Below are 16,406 nucleotides of genomic sequence, written 5' to 3' on the forward strand. Positions count from 1 at the left end.
CCGAAATCATTTGGCGGAATTCATTATAAATTTTGCGTCGGTGTTCCTCGTTGATTAAAGTATCACATTTGTGGTTTGCTTTACTAGAACACGGGGATGGCAACATGGGACGTGCTGGTCTCTCTTTACTTCTAGAACAAACATAAGACTCTCCTTTTAATCTTTTTTGTTTCCTTATGTTTTTCTTCCAAGCGTTTATGTTTTTCTTCTTCCTCTTAGGGCCCCCACCTTAAAAGAAAGAAAAATAGGTTTAGAATAATTGTAAGTTAGCGTCACACCTTTCTAAATAACTTACTAAATTTATTGTCCGTTATTTCATTTTGATCCTCTGATTCTGATGTTGAATCGCTAGAGCTCGAACAAGAAGAGCAGGAAGAACTGCTAGAAGTTGAGTCCTCTTCGGGATTATAGTTATCTGATGAAGAGTCAGAAAGGCTTCTCTTGTTTGAAGCCAGTTCGCAATCGAAGGTCGGTTCCCTACTGGAGCTACCAATAGTCTCTACTAAAGATTGCGCTAAAACAAATTCTTTGTTGTACTTATCAGTAATGTAAAAATGTATGATAAAATGGCAGTACCTTCTAGTTGGTTCTCTGAAATCGATGGACACAGTATTTTTTCATTATTTGGTATAGAAGCAGAAACGTCTGATGTTCCGGGTCCATTTTTTTGTTTAGTATTGCATTCTTCATTAATTTTCTTTGGTATCTAGTAGAAAAAAAACCTACATTAGTCAAATCAATCTGGCCTTTCAAATACTAAAAAAAGAGCAAACTTTACAGTAAAACTAGTTTCCAAATGGACGGCTAAAGTGCAGTACCTCCTATATTTTTTTGGAAAATTTTGCAAAAAAAATAAGAAATTATTTTTTTCCGTATTACATTTCTTTTGCAAGCGGAACTTGTAAAAACTATTTTTTTTATGCGATTGCCCTCGAAAAAATTTAGCTTTTGCGTTAACTGCAATTTTTTTTTAATGATACGTTATTCTGCAATCTTGCCTCCGAAATTCTTATTTCTACCAGCCAATCACCAAAATGTTATTTCCATAAGGGCATGTTAACATCTACCTACCTTATGTTCATTTTCTTTTGCTGAATCCAGACGTGACTGTCTCAAGTTTTCAAATATTTTAGCCGTGTGGGCGTTTATTTTTACACACAAAACTGAGAAATGTCTAGTAGAAACAATACAACGAATGTAAACTAAATCCAAAATTCACACCGCCACAAACACGTAAGTGTCACTTTCGCGATACGCACGTCGTAGTTTAACTTCATCACTACTCTGCCACAAGCACGAAGTGGTACATACGCGATGCGCGCATTGCAAATGATCAATACAGACTGACTTTCGTGAAAGTGCGCATTTCATTCCCGCCATCTCCTAGTCTTCAATTACATTCGTGGTTGCGGCGGAGTGTAGGAATGAATGGGACATTATTAGTGGTGTACTTAGGTGAAAAATGAAAATTTTGCACATTCGTGGGTGTCGCATTGCACCGACGATATGTAACACGTAGTATTTTATCTAGTCAGGAAGATCTTAGATAAATAAAACTTCTCAGTGCCAAGTAGTTTTGCAATAATTCAGTAATAATGTAGAATGCTGTGATTTTGACATTAATTGAAAGAACTAATAATAGCTTGACGTTTATTGAAAAGTTTTGTAAAACAAATTATATTAATAACTAAAGCTCAGTTGTTTTATGTGTTTTTTAAACCTCTACAATAAAGACAGTTTTTAGCGAAAAAGGGAGAGTTACTGTTTTAATGATAATGGTCTACGAAGATAGAAAAAGATCTTTTAGTGTAGTAGCTAACTTGGTCAATGATACTTTTCCAAACCATTTTCCTATCCATATGCGACGCGACGGTACAAAAAATTTTAAAGCGCTTTGAAAGAACTTGAGTACAAGATGGCATTCGAACAAGTAGACCAAAAAGTGTTATAACTTACAATAAAACTTTAAATTTAATGCAGAGATTCATTGAAGATCCACAAACAACCTCACTCAGAGCTGTACAATTACATGATGTAGGCCATTCTTTCATCATCATCATCATTGGGTCCACAACCCATGGTGAGTCTTGGCCTGCTCAAGGATAAGTCTCCATTCTCTCCTATTCTTCGCCTTGGCTTTCCAGTTTCGTACTCCCAACATTCTCAAGTCTTCCTCAACCTAATCCTTAAATCGTGCTCGGGGTCTGCCTCTCCTACTCACTCCATCTATTCTTTGGTTATAAATATGTTTTGGCGGCTCCATCTCATTCATTCTCTCTCTGTAACCTAACCACCGCAGCCGGTTTATTTTGATGGACGTAATAATATCAGCTTTGTCGTACAGGCGGTAAAGTTCGAAATTATAGCGTCTACGCCATAATCCGCCCTCTTGTGCTCCTCCATAGATATGGCGGAGGATTTTACGTTCAAAGCATCTTAAACGTTCTTCATCGCTCTTTGTCATCGTCCATGTTTCCGACGCGTAGGTGAGGATGGGCTTGATAAGAGTTCTGTATATCACTAGTTTCGTTCTTTTTGTAACTAGGGTTGTTGTAAATTTTTTTTTAATTTATAATAGGCTCTATTTGCCAGATATTTCCGTCTGTTAAGGCTGTTTTAGCAGTTCAAGCCAACTGTGATTTGAAATGAGCGTATCACTTACTTTTCTACACTGCTTACGCGAGACCATCTTTACTCAGTGCCGCCGGCCGACGGGTAGTTTAATGACAACAAATACATTATTCTCCATTCAAATTAGTTTTAACACGAACTAACTGACCGTACGTTCATGAGATTTGACGCCATGAAGGCGATAACGATGAAACTAAGCCCAATGATGAGTAACACGTTTCACTATTAGATTTCAGTATTTTTTAGCAATTTTCTTTAAAGTTGGAACACGCTTTTCTCGATTATTACTGGACACAGAAAGGTGAAACAAAAATCAGCGATTACAGAAAAAAAAACTCTTTTGAGTGATGGGCGTAAAAAGTTTGGTTATAATAGAACGTTAAACAGTATATTCCAATTTTTCAACAGAAGTTTCAAAAAAATAAAAAAAGTAAAACCATCAGTTTAAAGGCAACATAATTTCGAATAACGTGTCCAAATTTCGAGACATTTTGTCATTAAATAACAGAGAAAACACTGTCCCTAGGTTTTGATGCACCGATAAAACAGCCTTAATTTCTGCACTTACTGCATTATTCTGATTAATTTGTGAGCCTAGGTATATAAACTCTCTTACTCCTTCGAAAGTATATGTTCCGATCGTTAGATCTTCGGATTATGCTGCTTGTATATAATTTGATACTTTCATATTCTTTGTCCTACTAGTGTTAACCTCTAGTCCCATTCTTTTTTGTTGCTGCTTCAAGCGCCTTGAATGATTCGACCACGTCCGCATTTCTTCTTGCAATAATGTCGATGTCATCGCATAATTGTACGCTGCAATTAATAGTAGTTCCTCTGGTCGTTATTCCAGATTCTCTTATCGCTTTCTCTAGTGCAATATTGAATAGAAGGCATGATAGGCTGTCTCCTGGTCTAAGTCCTATCTGAGACTGGAACGTTCTGGAAACTCCGTGCTGCATTCTAACTTTACACTCGACTGTTGAGAGGGTCGCTTTCACCAATTTTATCAAGTGTACTGGTATGTTGAATTCTATCATGGCCTTGTACAGTGCGTCTATTTCAACACTTTCATAGGCCCATCTAAAATCGACAAAAAGGTGATGAGTATCAATGTCATACCCATATGTTTTTTCAAGAGCTTGCCTTAGAAAGAATATTTGATCGGTCGTTGATCTTTCTTTACGAAACCCACACTGATATTTACTTATTATGTCTTCACAATATCCCGATAGTCGGTCGTAAAGAATATATGCCAATATTTTGTATGGTACGTTTAGGAGAGTTATTCCTCTGTAGTTGTCACATACTGTTTGATCTCCTTTCTTATGGATAGGTACAATTATACCTACATTCTAGTCTTCCGGCAACTTTATTTGCTTCCAGATCAGTTCTACCAATCTACATATACAGTATGTCAGGTTTTTTGTCATGCTTTAAAAGTTCTGAAGGAATGCCATCTGCCCCAGGAACTTTGTTTTCTTTCAATTTTTGTATAGCTTGGATGACTTCTACCCCTGTTGGGATGTTATCTTTCTCTCTTTCTTCGTCAAGGACCTCAAGTTGGATTTCAAATTCGTGGAGCCCTGTCTCACCTCTTATATTTAGCCTTTCGTCGAAGTTTCTGCCCATCTTTCTAGTATCTGGTCCTGATCACCAAGGATCTCCCCTGTTCTATTTCTAACGATTGATAATCTAGGTTTGAATTCTTTCCTGTTCTAGTTAATCCTCTTGTAGAACTTTCGCGTTTCTGCTTGTGCCTTATAGTTCTCTAGTTCTCTGAGCTGCCTATACTCTTCCTCTGTTTGTCTCGTGCTTCGTCCTTGGAGTCTTCTATATGCCTGATTCATTCATTCCATGTCAGGTCATTCTTTAGTCTTGCGTATATTACATTTCACGTGGAATTCATTTAAGCCCTACAAAATTCAGTTGTTGCAAGAATTAAATGAAGATGACTACGACCTTAAATTACAGTTTAGTGAGGCAATGATGAATAAAATTGTAATTGACGAGAACTTCGTTAACAAGATATGTTTTTTCGACGAAGCAATATTTACACTGTGTGGGCATAAAATCGCCAAAATTTAGGGTATTGAAGTGAGCTAAATCCACACTGGATACGTGAAAACCTTACTCAAATACTACAAAGCTAAATCTATGATCGGGTATAGTATGTACTCAGTTAATTGGGCTGTTTTTTTTATAGAGATATGGTTTTAGCTCGAGCTTAGCTCTAGCTAATTTTGGTGTAAATATTTAGCGTTATTTAAATCAGACATTTCTCGGACGGTGGATTGGTAGATTAGGTAGTATTGGATGGCCTCCTCGTTTACCCAATTTGAATCCTGAAGATTATTTCTATCAAGATACTTGAAAAGGAAAAGAGAACAGAAAAGTCATATCTTTGAACGTGGCTACAGCTTCACATACCTTGGTTTGCTAGTGACTACTACTGACAAAACAAGCGAAAGATTTAAAAGATGAATAAATCTTACAAATAGGGCATACTATGGACTCCAAAAACAATTCCACTCAAGAAATATCTAAAGAAAAACTAAAATTATTTTATACAAAACACTGCTGAGGCCGGTTCTTACACATAGGGCGGAAACATAGATTCGAACGAAGAAAGATGAAAGGCTTTTAGGAATATTCCAGCGTAAGATGCTTTGCAAAATATTTGGAGCTGTAAACGATCAAGGGCAGTGGCGCAAAAGATATAATTTCGAATTATACCAACTCTTTAATGAACCATATGTCGTCACGTTCATTAAAATTCAGCGACTTAGATGGGTCGGACACATAATACGAATGATTGACAATATGATTGCTAAAAATCTAACGACAGGAACACCTATAGAAAGAAGAAGCAAAGTGTCGACAAATCTTAGAGCAGGCCAGGACCTACAAAGGATTGTCGAGCCAAAGATGTTAATGATGATGACTTTAAAAGGAGAATTTATAAAACTAAACCAACAAGTTTTGCAGACTCAAGGCTAAGAATTATCGCTGAATCCATATTAACTCCTAGAGAAATATGGAAAAATATAATAGACGCATTCTACCATCGTTTAGAATACTGTTAAATTAACAACGGAGGACATTTTTGAACACTCTATATAATATTTTGAAACAGAAGAATGAAATTAAGTGAAAAAAATGATATATGACACGTTTGTGCGATCCGTAAAAAATTAATCATCAGATTGAAGGAATCGATTAGGCGATCATCTTATAATCTACAAAACTCTTGTAGAGATCTTAAAATCAACAAACCTTCTCTTCTCCAAACTTTTACCTTCATATGATGGATTCACACTGACTCGCAGTTTCTCCGAAAGCAAGACTTGTTTCCAGTCATCAAAAAACAATACAGTCGGATACAAAATTTTGAATCTAAATGTTTAGCTTTCCACGGATACCATAGTGATCCAATTTAACTAGTAATCGATGCTTGGGAACGCGGTCGAAAGCTTTGGAGAAGTCTAAGTAGACTACATCAACAAGATTTCAATTAATTAAAGATGATGACCAATCGTTTACACAATGAAGAAAGTTTGTGATCGTTGAACGACCGTTGATAAAACCATGCTGTTGGTGAGGGATGACATTTTCTTGAAGGAGAAACTCAGAGATGGCTTCCGAAATAATTGATTCCATGACCTTGCTGACAATAAGAACCAGGCTAATTGCACGATAATTATTGCAATCAAGTTTATTTCCCTTCTTGAATATAGGACTAACCGAAGCCAATTTCCAGGACGATGGGAGAGAACCTTAAATTAAAAGAAACATTAATTGTAATGGATATGGTCCGTCTAATCCAGGTGATGAATTATTGCTTAGTTTCCACAAATGATGTTTAATTGCATCCGGTGGTGAAGGAAATATTGTCAAGAGTTTTAGGGAAACGTGGATACTTTGTTAAAGGAATGGTAAAATACAGACTCGTCAGCTTTTTGAAGTAATGGTATGGAGACTTTTCTAAAAGATAAAGATCTGCGAAAGTACCGATAAACTTTTTATTATTATCACTTGCAATGATAGATTCTTCAAATTCTGTTCTTAACCTTAGCAACGATTGTTGGACTCGGCTAGAAAAATTACGGTGAGCGAGAAAATCATCAAGGGAACCAGTGAGTTTATATGTTCGCCAAAGCTTTCGCTTATGTCGAACTAAGCGGGTAGCTGAGAGGTTAATCCAAGGTTTTAGTCGATTTCTGTATAGTTGCCATTCGGTTGTATGATCAGAAATTGTTGTAATAACTGTATGAGAAAAAAAGTCCCACATTGACGATGGATCTGAGTGATTAAAAAAATTAAATTGCCAGTGTATATGGGAGAGAACTGAAGAAATCAGTCTGGCATACGTTACGAAATTATTTTTGCAAAGCGGTGTTAAACTAAATTGAATGTGAACAGTAATAAGCGAGTGGTGAGAAAGACCCACAGCAAAGGACAGTTAAGTGTAGAAATTAATTGATTATTTGGGAAAATAAGTCTAAAATTGAAGGATTATTGTTGGCTCTAAACCTTGTAGTTTCAGTTATCAGTTGTATTAAATTTTAGTTCCTAATAAAGTTTTTAAACAACTGTTGGGAATTGATAGTATCAGTTTTTTAAATAATGGGCCAGCTAATCTCTGGAAAATTAAAAAGTCTCCAATAACAATGGAGTTTGCCAATAAGTATATCGTCCTGAGTAAGTACTGTATCCGGAGGTCAGGTATATGCAAACTATATTAAATATAAAAAAATTATTGATAATAAAATAATAAGTAAGTGAATAATTTCTATACTTGGTACGTCAATTGTTTTGTCACTGATGGAAAAAGTATTAGTAATTTGCTAAATAGATGCATACTCGTCCCCCTCGACGAGGACCTCTGTCTCTATAAAATATAGTAAAATTAATATTTTAGCTAATCCTATTGCAATATTTACAATAGGATCAGCTAGAATATATTGTTTGACTGTAAACCAAATTAAAACTAACTACATATAAAGGTGAACGAAAAAATAATAAAATAAAATAAAAAGATTAAGTTTAAGAACTAAATTTAGAGCCGCCGAACCATACAGTGTGTCGCGAAATAGCCAATAAATCACTTGCAGTAAGAAACGTAAGAATGCGGCTAATATTCCATTTAGAAGAAATATTTACATGTTATATTACAGTAGCAAGGAAAGACAGAATCTCATAGGTTCCAGCAAACTTTCCTTCAGAATGTATATATTACAAACCAAAACTCGATGTAGAATAGGTCAACTATAATATCAGAAAGTAAATGAAGGCATTTATTAAAACAAAATCTTGGCTTCTGACAATTAAAGTTTTATGATTTTATGATAATCTTTAATTTTAAAGATTATGATATTTGTCATAAAAAGTATTTTTTTGCATTAATAAACGTTTTTTTTTGTTTCAGATGGTCTAAAACTAAATTACCTCACTGCCGATATTCTTGCCTAAAAATGACCACCATGCTGGAGCTGGAAAGTTGGATAATTTATCAATACGTCGCAACAGAATGTAGTAATTGTCTATGTAAGTATTATATATGGCTATCGCTGAGAGTAGTTTCGTGGCGTGTTATCTTTGAACTCTGGTTATTAAGTTAAAGACCGTTTTAACGACAGTCATCGGCAGTGTCTCTGATCTCGACTAGTGACGCCGGTCAACGCGAATCAACATCTTCAAAAAAAACGTTAATGTACAGAATGTTTTATTGTGAGTTTCCTTTCAATATAGAACAAAAAACTTAAACAGAGGCGTATCTATTTGTAGACTGTTTTAAATTAGCAAATTCAGCCTTTGGCGTTTATTACTTTTACATACCACTAACGGATTTTATTCCACCAACTCACCAGATAAATTGGACACAACGACATCTTGCGACTGCCGATCGCCATTCCAATCAGGCTTTTGTCTTTTATTTCTTTGTCTTCGTACTTGTCCCTACTTCCCCCTGGCTTTAACTCAATAACTTTTTTGGGCATTCTTTTATTTTCCATTTTTTGTACATGACCAAACCATATAAGCATTATAGCATCTATTTATAGCATGCTTTATTTTCATAATTTCTCGTACTGTGATGTTTGTAAATTGTACCTTCTTTACCTTCCTGCTGCTGCCCTCCAATAGTATATTTTAGTATCGTCTAGCATATTTATACCTTTGAGCTATACTTAATAATACTTTTGACTACGGTCCTTTCGATTCTTTCTCTTATTTTATCGATTGATATTTCTACGTCATAGTACCCCATTGGGTGATGATATGGCTTTTCTCCTTGTGTATTTAAGACTTTGGAATGAATTATGCGGAATTGATTAAAAATTAGAAAGGTCAGCCAAACATTTCGAAAATATATTAAACTTGGAACATCAAAATCAAAGCCAACAAATATAACTACCAGATGAAGTAGCGTAAAACAAAACGATAATGAAGAAGCATCTATCAAGGAAGAAATTGTAACTATTGTAACGTTTTTAACATAAAAAGAATGACTAAAGGTATTAATAATGCTGGGAGTCTAACTAAGATGTTAGTCAAGTTAAAAATTTCATTTCGGCTGACTACTTTCGTGTTTTTGCACCGTCCAAGTTTGATTACCATATGTTAAACCGGTGCTGCCATTATCTTATAAAATTTAATTTTCTTTCTTCACCTTGCATCTTCTGTTTTTTTATCATTTTTATCAAGTTTGGTTTGGCATTTCAGCATGAATAGACTGACGCCTGAACAACGCTTCCAAATTGTGCAAATTTATTTTTGAAAATCATTATTCTGTTCGAAATACGTATCGCGCAGTACGTCCATTTTATGGTCAACATAATCGTCCATCAGAGCAATTAATTCGATTAACCCTGGACGTTTTCGCACCACGTCGTACAGTGCGTACAGAAGAAATTGTTGCTGATGTAGAGCGTAGCAAGGAGGACGACCCGAATAAGTCTATCCGCCATCATGCCCAGCAGTTATCATGTGTGGCCATCCACTTTATGGAAGATTTTGCGAAAAGATCTTGGTTTGCGTGATTACAAAATCCAACTCGTGCAAGAGTTGAAGCTACACGTTCACCTAACAAGGCGTAGATTCTGTGAGTGGGTCCAAAATGAGATTTTCATAAGCGACTTTTGTTTAGCGATGAAGCTCAGTTTTGGTTGAATGGCTATGTCAACAAACAAAACTGCCGTATTTGGTGTGAAGATAATCCTCAAGTGTATTTTGAGAAAACCTTACATCTAGAAAAGCTGACTGTTTGATGTGTTTTGTGGGCTGAGAATCATTGGCCCGTACTTTTTCAAAAACGACGCTGGCCAGAATGTTAGTCAGTGATGACCGCTATAGAGCCATGATTACTGACTTTTTTTTCCCTCAATTGAACAACCATGATGTGTAGGAGCTTGGGTTTCAATAAGACGGCTCAACATGTCACACATATCATGCTACAATTGATTTATTGAAAGAAACGTTTGGTAACCGCATAGCAGGGTTGGCAAAAACCAAGGTTGACATGACAAGAACGTTTGAACCTTGTTTAGGCCTGGGCCTCTTCAAGGAAACCAAGGTTTAAAAAATAACAAAAAAACAGGTTTTTTGGTTTAAATCAGGTTTATTTGGTTTAAACCAGGTTTATTTGATACAAAGTAATATAAGTCTAAATTCTTGACTAAATGAATGAAATATTTATAAAATAATAGTAAACAATGGAAACAATGATCAAGACAACTTTTATTTTTATTTACAATAAAAACATCAAACGTAAAAATATTCAAAATAATTAAGATTGAAAACACAAAAATATAATTTATCTTCATTTTAAGCAGATGTATTAAACACTTTAAATAAAAAAACCAATTTGGAGGATTTTCTGAACCCAACCTGTTTCAAAGTTTCGACTGCACTAGCCCAAAGGAAGAAAAAATTCTTTTGAGCACCAGATGAAGACGCATGGGCTGTGTGAAGTTGTTCAATAACATTAATGGTGTTAGTGTCAATATTTTTGTGGTTTTTCCATCACTTAATCGGTGTCACTTTTGAAGTGACATTGTTTTCAAAAAAATGTTTCTGAAAAGGTACACTTTTTGCCTGAAACTTCATAATTATTGGTAAAACGTCAATTTCGGGATACTTTTCTTTTGCGAAGTCTAGTACTTTTGATGTCTCTTCCTGTGTTAAATCTAAGTTAGGAGATTTTTCCCTTGGGTCAAGCAGATACGATAAAAAATGTGCTTCTGTCATTTCCATTTCATACCGACTTTCGAATTTTCTTATACACTCCTCATTGCCAATATTTCTGAACTTGTTTTCAAGCTCCTTCCATACACGTACAGAGTCACTGATTGTACATTTATTATTTTGTACTGTATCAAGTGCTACAGAAATGGACAGACTTCTTTTAATTCCTACATTCCCTACTTTAGCCTGCATATCTTTGTCTATGGTTCTTCACAAATTTTAAGCAATGTTGGCCAAGCTTTAATATAAGATTCCAGACAATCGCACATTGTATTTCATACATATCTATAACTATTGAGCGAACTTTGCATTTCAATTCGCCCTCACACTTCTTAATGCTATCATATGAAATTGAATCAAATTAATCAGGCCTGACGTATAAAAAGTTTCCCATAAATAAACTTCACCAGACTTTGTTGTAACTCTAACACATACTATGGGATCATTAGGGATATTCAACTAACCATCAAAACCTAAGCAAACAACTTAATTTTGTATAAAATCGCGAAATTTTTGCATTTCCTTATCATAAATATTGTCAAGCAAGTGTCCGCTTATATCTCTTCGACTAGGTGGCTTGTAACCAGGTCGAAGTTCTTCTATGAGACGAATAAACTGTCGATGATCAACATGTTTAAACGCCGAATTTGTAGTAAATTTATAACCTGCTATTTTCCTGTCTATAGCCCCCTTTTGGTTTGTACTTGTTTTGATAAGAAAGGATTCCACAGAACTTTCAGTTTTGCGTCTTTTTCGATTTTAAGCTACTAGTTGAGATGATTGGGGATTAGAAGAAGTACTTGGTCTGGACATCATTGCATCTCTGTCTTCACTGCCTGCACTATCGTTCCGCTCCGTTGAAACACAGGATGCAGAGACGAGAAAGAAGAAGCCCCGTATGCTGGAATCACACAAGATCAACTTGGGAATCCCCTGAGCCACCTGATCGCCGCACCATCACTCACAGTACAGTGAACGATGCTATGGGGGAATCACCTTGTTGAATAATAATAAAATACAATAGAGATATTCAAAAGGGATCTCCAGCAGGACCGGTCTTGAATGATTATATTTTTGTTGAAACAACAAAATGAAGAAAAATTTAAATACATATTACTAGTGTAAAATTACAGTTGTTTTAGTTATTAGAATAATTTAAAATATATTAATTTAAAAATTTTACCATCAAATTTGTATTTGTAGTTTGTTGAGCTGTATTTTTCATTATTATCATAATATCAACAACATAGAGAAAAAAAATCAATAAAAAACCGTGGTTTAAACCACCTTTTTTTTTTAAGAAAAAAACCAGTTGGTTTAAACCTGCCAACCCTGCTGCAAAGTTTCACGTTTCGGACCCGTGAATTGGCCTCCAAGATCGTGCGATTTAACACCGCCAGACTATTTTCTGTGGGGATGTATTAAGTCGCTAGTCGCTAGTCTACACCGATAAGCCTGAAACGTTTGACCACTTGGAGACAATCATTCGCCGCGTTATTGCCGATATCGAAAATTTGACCTATAGATTAGACTACGTCAGACCTAGCCATGCCGGTCATATGGCAGAAATCATATTTCAATTATAATGCCAAAAGAGTATCTTTTGAATAAAGTCAATTTCATGCCAATTTAAAAAAAAGTCATCTTTATTTTATTCCATTTTAAAGTTCTATACATCTAAAAAAACACCCAAGTTTAATAAGAAAAACAAGTTTTTACAGTCAGATTAATAAAAAATTAAAATATTATAGTAATGGAGACATGAGTTATGATATATATGATAGTTATATAAGAATGTAACAAATTAAAGTAAAAACGAATTTGCCAGACAACACATGGAAGAATCAGACAGGAAAATTATTGCTGAAAATACTTAATACAACAAATCTAACTTGTTAACCTATATAGCATGAAACTCGAGTACGAATTAACTTGAGAATCTCAGTAAACTTTACATTCCACCCACAAAGTGTAATGTTAAACTCCACTTACCTTATATCGTTTGATCTAATCGTTACGTAGGAGGTGTAAATTTAGAACCTAAACGCTCTAGGGGCTTTTTCACCTTAGGCAATACCGGGGTGAAATCGAATTTTGCCTTATCGTCTTTTCCGTTCCAGACAGGGGAAACTCACGATAAAATACCTTCCGCCATACATCTACTTAATAGAAAACTGGCCTAAAAGTCATTTTCCAGAGCACTTATCGGCACTATCGTGGTTTTACTGCTAGGACGGCTAAAATGTATTTCTCATCAAGCTTTTAACCTGATTTATTTTTATTTTTACTACCAACATGGTTTTATTTTTATTTTTTAACCATCAATTTTGAGTTTTATGATTTATTTATGTTTTACTTTTCTTTTTATTTTTATAGGAATGTTTATTTTCGCTGATTTTGTCATTGAGCCACTGTTCTAGATGTTGGATACAAGTAAGTGTTTGTTTTCCTTTTTTCACCGGAAACTGTCGGGATTTCTTTTATTTCGTTTGTACGCGAAGTGTTTAGTTTTATTTTCGTTGAGTGATACATAACGTTAAAGGCAGTTGGAATATACAATTAGGATTTTACGAGGTTGTTTCTCCGGATAAACATGCAGAAAGTATTTAGTATTACGATGCTATAATTATCTGCACTTGGGGAAAACAAGTATATATAACATCAGAAACGTATATTTTACGGTAACACGCTTAATCAACGAAATATCAAAATTTAAATAAAATCTGAATACATACCTACTCTTTTTTCTTATTTTTTATTAGTTGTCAAAAATTGCAATATATTCTAGCTGTTTCACTTTTAATAAAAAATCTAGACTGACGATTGGTTAAAAAATAATTGAAAATAGGACTGGAAAGATGGATATATACACTACTGTCCAAAATTAACTTAAATGTAAACGGATGATTGGCTTTTGATGATTTTTTCCCACATTATAGATCTATTTCTAATAAATCACGGTGTCAATGTTTTCTAAAAATATCAACGTTTTACTCTTATAACGGGGTGTAAAAATAGAGTTGTGTTTTTTTATCGTATTTTGCAACACCCTGTGGAATTTATTAGAAAGAATACATCTTATTAATATTTTGAAATAGTGTCATCCTTTCTCAAAATTTCCATAAACAAATTATGTCGATATTTCTATTATCAAAGATTATACAGAACTTTAAATGTAACAAGTTTTTAGTATTACTTCTTTCACCATAACTCCTATGCCGTCAAGAGAGACATGTGCTGGTTGTTGACTTCTGAAATATCGATCAATTACATCAATACCACACATTCTCTATGGGATTTAGATCAGGGCTGCAGGGTGGCCAGTTCATGATTGTGTTCCAGCCTCGTCCAAATAATCATGGACCACACGTGTGGTCGAGAGTTATGCAATAAAAAAAATATTTCCCATGTAAGGAGTAAACAGAACTACATGGTTTGACAAAATGTCTGTAATATACCTTTCACTTGTTAAGGAAGCTCTTCGTAAAGCAACAAGGTCCGTTCGCACTGTAAGAGATATTCCTCTTTAAATCATTACAGATCCTTCATTGAAAAAAGTAATAGGTCGTATGTTGCACTGTGAACAACAGGTGCTCACAGTCATCAACATTCTAGTCAAGGTGCTCTCTGGCAAAGTGTAATCTATTTCTACGATGCTTTACGTTTAAAGTTGGTGCTCTGACTGTTATCATCCTTACATGCAGATCTTGTTCAGCGAGACACCTTTGTATAGTGTTTCTACTAATTTGAATATTATGAATATCTTCACTTGTATTCGTAACATAATCAAACAATATTTGTTACAGGTAATCCCTGCCTCATTGTGACAAAACGTTCTCTTACAGCACGAAACAAGTATGGTCCCAAGCACGTCTCGTATGGTCGTTTGTTTCTCGAAAACGTTGAATGACTCGTGATATCGTAGTATGACATCGTCTTAACCTCAGACCTGTTTAATGATAACTTAACCCTACATGAGCTAAAGTAATTGCCTGAACACATTTATTTCGACTCAGATTTCTCGAAATATTGTCCAGGCCAAAACAACTCATTAAACTGTAACCAATATTGAGAATCTAAAGCTGTCCTGTCAACTTGGTTGACTTTTAATAGCCAACTAACTGCTTCCATATATATATATATATATATATATATATATATATATATATATATATACGGTTCTTAAACTCCTAGGTGGAGCATAGAGTTTCAGTGAAAACGCGCCATAGGGTTTTCTATTTTGCGCCAAGGCCTTCACCTCATTCCAAGACTTTCCTTGACCTCTTATCTCGTCCATGATGGATCTTCTCCAGGTTTGTACTAAGCGACCTCTTTTTCTTGGGGATTCCACTCTAGGAAAATCTTTGCAATACTGAAATTATTTGTTCTGAGTGTGTGACCAATCCCACCCCACTTTCTGGACTTTATTAAATTTGATGTTCTACCTTTTTTTGTTGCCTGCTTGACCAGCTCGAAATTCAATCTTGTTTGTTAATCTTTTAAGTATAATGGTCGTGAAGATCTTATTTATTGCGGTAAGCAAGGTTATTCCTCTACAATTTTTGCACAATGTGAGGTTGTCCGTTTTTGGAAGCTTAATAATGTTACCCCTTTTCCAGCCCTCTGGGATGCGGTTTGTTTCCCACACCTCTCGGATTATGGGGAGCAAATGTTCAGCAGTTAGATGTGGATCAGTTTTAAGTATTTCGGCAGCAATGTTATCGATTCCCGGAGACTTGTTATTTCTCAGAGATTCGATAGCTGTTATTATCTCCGTTTTGGAAGGGTCCTCGCAAGATATACGCAAGTCTACATTCTGCGGGTTTTTGACAATTTCATCTGCGTTTTCCCTGGGCATGCCTAGCATCTCCTGAAAATTCTCTTTCCATCTCTCTACTTGGTCATTTGTTGTAGTAAGTAATTCGCCTGTCTTGGATCTTACAATGTTTGAACAGTTGGGCCCATTTTTTGTTAGTCGTCTAGTAATTTGGTGTAGCTCTCTAGTTCTGTTGTGTTGTGCAGCTATTTCAGCTTGTTTTGCTAGTTCTTCAGCCCACCTTCTTTTGTCCCTTCTTGCATTTCTTTTAACTGCTTTATTTATTGTTCCATATTCTTGTTGTCGGTTCGCTATTTCTTCTACAGTTCTTGCTTTCTTTTGTTGTTTTCTTTCCTCGATAAGATTCCAAGTTTCATCTGACATACATTATTTTCTGTTTCTCTTTTTTACCTAGTTAATATTGTCTTCTCCAACTTTAGCGTTCATATCGCCCATCACTATTAGTCTATCGCCTTGGTTTACTTGTTGGGTTGTTTATTCTAGTTGTTCGTCAGGAACATTGGATTCCAGTTACTATTTCATATCATTAGATATGATATACTGCGGTTAGATAAATATTATTTAAAATCCGCAATTCGAAATAAATTGACGTTTATGCAATTTTTTGAATAAATATGCAAAATTCTCAAATATTTGCATAAAATATGCCAAATATGCAATATAAGCATTTTCCTTATTTGCCATATAATAATAA

The 16,406-nt window shown here is 35.0% G+C and overlaps 1 protein-coding gene across 2 annotated transcripts in view; it reads left to right on the forward strand.

Annotated features, from left to right (window-relative positions):
* The window catches only part of LOC140447634 (tumor necrosis factor alpha-induced protein 8-like protein), a 97,703-nt gene that overhangs the window by 44,136 nt on the left and 37,161 nt on the right, over positions 1–16,406 (forward strand). Inside the window, exons 1-2 of one of the 2 annotated variants that reach the window (XM_072540404.1) lie at positions 8,060–8,178; positions 13,252–13,308. In XM_072540404.1, the coding sequence (XP_072396505.1) occupies positions 13,296–13,308 (13 nt within the window). In that variant the 5' untranslated portion in view covers positions 8,060–8,178; positions 13,252–13,295. Of the gene's footprint in view, positions 1–8,059; positions 8,179–13,251; positions 13,309–16,406 lie in introns of those variants that run through there. The other variant, XM_072540397.1, reaches the window with a different exon arrangement.

This window comes from Diabrotica undecimpunctata, chromosome 1 (assembly GCF_040954645.1).
Source record: "Diabrotica undecimpunctata isolate CICGRU chromosome 1, icDiaUnde3, whole genome shotgun sequence".
Lineage (NCBI taxonomy): Eukaryota > Metazoa > Arthropoda > Insecta > Coleoptera > Chrysomelidae > Diabrotica > Diabrotica undecimpunctata.